The sequence below is a fragment of the Schistocerca cancellata genome, chromosome 4 (genome assembly GCF_023864275.1).
Source record: "Schistocerca cancellata isolate TAMUIC-IGC-003103 chromosome 4, iqSchCanc2.1, whole genome shotgun sequence".
NCBI lineage: Eukaryota > Metazoa > Arthropoda > Insecta > Orthoptera > Acrididae > Schistocerca > Schistocerca cancellata.
This window is the reverse complement of record NC_064629.1, coordinates 197,396,127-197,400,531: the sequence shown is the minus strand read 5'-3', so window position 1 is coordinate 197,400,531 and position 4,405 is coordinate 197,396,127. Positions and strand designations below refer to the sequence as shown.

At 39.8% G+C, this 4,405-nt stretch overlaps 1 protein-coding gene across 1 annotated transcript; it reads right to left on the bottom strand.

Moving 5' to 3' along the window:
- Positions 1-300: 300 nt before the first annotated feature.
- On the bottom strand, positions 301-3,267 carry LOC126184022 (uncharacterized). Its single transcript, XM_049926375.1, has 2 exons — positions 3,057-3,267; positions 301-829 (listed from the first exon to the last, which is right to left on the bottom strand). Exons 1-2 carry the CDS (start codon positions 3,196-3,198, stop codon positions 717-719), a joined length of 255 nt encoding a protein of 84 aa, XP_049782332.1. The 5' UTR covers positions 3,199-3,267; the 3' UTR covers positions 301-716.
- Positions 3,268-4,405: the final 1,138 nt, after the last annotated feature.

Below are 4,405 nucleotides of genomic sequence, written 5' to 3'. Positions count from 1 at the left end.
TTTCGACAGCACATGGCAACAAAATTCTGAGAATGCTTTCTAATGGGAGCTTGTACAAATCTATGAAAATGCAAACAAAGAGACCATCATGGTAAGTGCTTTTAAACAGTTGTGATTAATTTATAGCAGCTACATGTCACTAATAAAAACTAGATTGCTAGTTACAATCCACAGCCTTGACTCACTGAAACCAGAATGGCAGGATACAATATACGGTTACAGACAAAAAAAGACACTTGTTTGTATTATGTTTTATTTGAAATTTTGCTTCTCAGTACATCAGTTATCTGCCCCATTGCTTCTAATTTTTGTAGTGGTTCAATTTGCTTAAAATAAGGTACCAATGACAACAAAAACTTTCTGTCCTCACATTCGGCTTGTGACTCCAAAATTTTGATCTTTTTTGCTTCCATTTCCAGCAGTTCTCTCTCAAAACTAGCAGATTGTCTTCTCTTTGCTGACCGTGTCAGTGACGGTGGAGGTGGTGATGTGGCAGCAAGAGAGTTATGATCTCCTATGCTGGGCAGGAACTCCTCAGTCACAACACAATCAACATTGCCATCGAAGACTATACTTTCACCAAGATCAGTGTCTGGCACTTCAGTGTCACTGTCACCATTTGATGACAGTGATTGTTGACATTCGAGTGCCACATTTGTTCCAGTCTCTCTTGGTGTCATTATGTCCTTCAGGAACATTAACGCCTGGAAGTAACATCACTTGCTACTCCATGCATTAGCTGCATCACCTGATGATGATATTGGTTTCTTCTTCAGTTCTCTCCGGAAACAGTCTCTCAGGGATTTCCATCTGTTTTTGGCATAGTCTTCTGAAACCAGATAAGCAGATATGTAATAAAAGTTATCTTTGGGACTGTGGATTTATATTTTCCATTGTATTAAGAGACCCATTAATTATGCTAAGATTGAAGTAGGAATATGTAAAACAACTGCAGTATACCTGGAAATATTAGCCAAAATGAAAGGAAAATGTCCTCAGTTTTTCACTTGAGCAAAAATGATAGAGAATAAGATGAAAGTGAAACTTGTTATTCTACAGATTATATACCACTTAATTTTTAAGATATCTCAATAATTTTGTTTTTACGTGAAAGCCTGTACCTTAATCTACTTTTCTACATAATTTCCGTCAATATTGAGGTACCAGTTTTTGAATACCCTCCTCATAGAAGTCTGCCACCTGACTTGTTAACCACTGCATCGCCACTGTTTTGACTTCATCATCATCTTGAAGACACTGACCTCCCAGGTGTTTCTTCAAGTGCAGGAATAGATGGTAGCCACTGGGTGCAAGATCAGGGCAGCACGTAGGATGATCTAGATTTTCCCATCGAAAAGGTGTGATGAAATCTTTAGTCTGATTCGCCACATGCGGTAGGGCATTGTCTTACAGCAAAACGATGCCCTTGGTCAACTTACCACGTCTTTTGTTCTAAATTGAACAGCGCAGATTGTGCAATGTCTTACAGTAAGCTGCTGCATTGATTGTCTCCTTATGAGGCATAAATTCCGCAAGCAATACTCCTTTTCTGTCCCAAAAAATTGTGCACATGATTTTTGGGGCAGAAATTGTTTGCTTAAGCTTCACTTTTCTGGGCGAATCTGAATGCTGCCATTCCATGGACTGTTGCTTTGATTCTGGTGTGTCGTAGGCCACCCATGTTTCATCGCCCATAACAATTTGGCTTAAGAAATCATCACCGTCATTGTGGTACCACTCAAGGAAAGTCAATGCACTGTCTGAATGTCAACATTTTTGGTACCCAGCGAGCACATAATTTTCGGTAATTCAAGTGGTCGGTTACAATTCCATACAGAACACTACGAGAAACATTAGGAAAGTCATCCTGCAAGGAGGAAATCGTAAAGAGTCTATTTTCTCTCACCTTATTGTCCACTTCCTTCACCAAACTTTCATTAACGGCCAAAGGATGCCCACTCCGTTGTTCATCATGCACATTTGTGTGGCTATCTTTAAATGCTCTCACCCAATCTCTTACCATTCCATCACTCATAATGTTTTCTCCGTAAACTGCACAGATCTCACGATGAATATCGATCGCTTTTATGGCTTTAGCACTAAGAAATCTTATAACAGCCCGTACTTCACAGTCGGCGGGACTCACGATTATCGGAGACATCTTAAACACTCGGTACAAAAGTAAACAAGGAAGAATCAGACTGTAATGGCGTCAGTGCATAGACAGCAGATGTAGGTACCCAGTGCGCATGCGCAGAACACCGACTGCAGCGCTGCGGCCGCGGTGTGGCAAAACAGAACTTACATAAACAAACACGCCTCGTACTAAGTAGCGTAATTACAGTTTTCTTCACGTTATCGAAAAAATAAAATATTTCGTTACATGCACATTGAGACTGCCTACAACAATTAACGAACGGCCAACTATATCAGAATGTTCAGGAATGTTTAATAACATGACAACTTTCTATTCTAGTCCTTACATTGTTTTTAGATAATACAGAAAAAGAAAAGCAAACGTATGGCAGGTGCCATGAAAAAAAAGGAAAATCTTTTGAGTCAAGGATTTGTAAAGATGAAGAAAATCTGATATTGAGCGCAATGTCTACGTTTGCACAGCTCATATTCAGCATACATATCGTTATAAAAGTCAAAACTGAAGCGTATATTCATAAAAGCTTTATTTTAATGATAAGTAAATCCCTTAAGTCTATTTTTGGGTGTATTGTGTAAATAAAATATAGAAAATTTAAGTGGTGCAAGTACGTAATTGCTACCTTCATCACAGACGCCAATGTCTTACATTACTATGTATCGTAATGTAAAATGGGTCTTAAACAGTAATTCTAATCAAATATTTAAAAATTCTCATACATATTTAATAACTTTTTGACAGTTGTAAAACGGAATCAGAAAAGAAAAGAAATAACTCAAATGATATGAACTTGTAACTGATATACGATCATAAACAATAAAACCAATTTTTTTTTGATATCGTAATAACATAAATATGAGTATTCACACAGACAAAAGAAAAAAAATAAACCAATACTTACTTGTTGAGCCCACTGCATTGGGCACTGCTGCCCATTCTTGATCACATATGAATCTATTCTGGTAGTTTTTCTGTCTTATATCCCATAAACAGCGCCTCTTACTAACTTCTGCTATTAAAAATTCGGCGAAATCCGTCGACATGTTGTCTGCTGCCTCACAAAACCCTGTACAGTTTGGACTATGGCTGCCGCTGTCGCATGCGCTACAAGCGACAAGATTCAAACACGTTTGCTTTCAAACGTCAGCAGTTGCAGCGGGAGGCAGGCAGCGACACAGATGTCGCTCACGTAGGACAATTACGTAACAACACCTGCGCTTGTATTTTGTCGCCTGAAGCTGTCGCGCGCTGTCGGTCACTTCTGTCGCTTACGTAGGACATAACACGGCAAGCGGGGATAAACGAAATTTCCTACTTACACGGCAAGCTGCTGTAGCTAAAATTCATGTGGTGTTCTTCGGCATACCTTAGACGTTTCGGAAATGCTTCTTGCGTTTAGGTGTACTGGTACTATGAAAGTGCAAAATTGTAAAATGATAACTCATGGTGGTGGTGGTTAGTGTTTAACGTCCCGTCGACAACGAGGTCATTAGAGACGGAGCGCAAGCTCGGGTTAGGGAAGGATTGGGAAGGTAACCGGCCGTGCCCTTTCAAAGGAACCATCCCGGCATTTGCCTGAAACAATTTAGGGAAATCACGGGAAACCTAAATCAGGATGGCCGGAGACGGGATTGAACCGTCGACCTCCCGAATGCGAGTCCAGTGTGCTAACCACTGCGCCACCTCGCTCGGTGATAACTCATGGTGTCATAATATATGACCATGTTTCTGTGACCTTGACAGATATTTTATGAATAAATTGGTCTCTCAATATTATTGCAGTCAGAGTAAGTTATAGTAGAATGAATACCTCGATATACTAAGTAAAATCTTTCTTGTGGGTGCTTCGAAACCCGACTCGCCAAATAAGTATACACTTTTTGTCCTAAGCCTTCCGTAACGTTACTGTGCTACTAACGCATGTGCCCTTCAACTATAGATAAATTTTCATTAACGAGACAGAATACCGTGAGAAACATGTGCATGTTAAAAAATTTAGATTCGTATCTGTTTCATTGATTCAGCATTTGCAGACGCAGCAGAATATTTCTATCTTTATGAATTTAAAGTGACAGATGTCTCAATTCACGGTATTTCCACAATTATTTGGTTAAGGCTGCGCATGTAAGAGGACGCTGGAGTTCACATTCCGAACATCTCTCAGTAAGCGGACCCCACACCATGAGCTTTTCACTCATTGAATTTTCATTGATAAGGAGGGGTGTGAAGGGATGCGAACTTTCCCTCAAC

What these genes read in the sequence shown, in the direction of transcription:
- LOC126184022 (XM_049926375.1), bottom strand. Translation starts at nt 3,198, where the DNA reads ATGTCGACGGATTTCGCCGAATTTTTAATAGCAGAAGTTAGTAAGAGG. An exon ending in CAATGCAGTGGGCTCAACAA is followed by an intron (nt 830 to 3,056) that starts GTAAGTATTGGT and finishes ATCTGGTTTCAG; the next exon opens with AAGACTATGCCAAAAACAGA.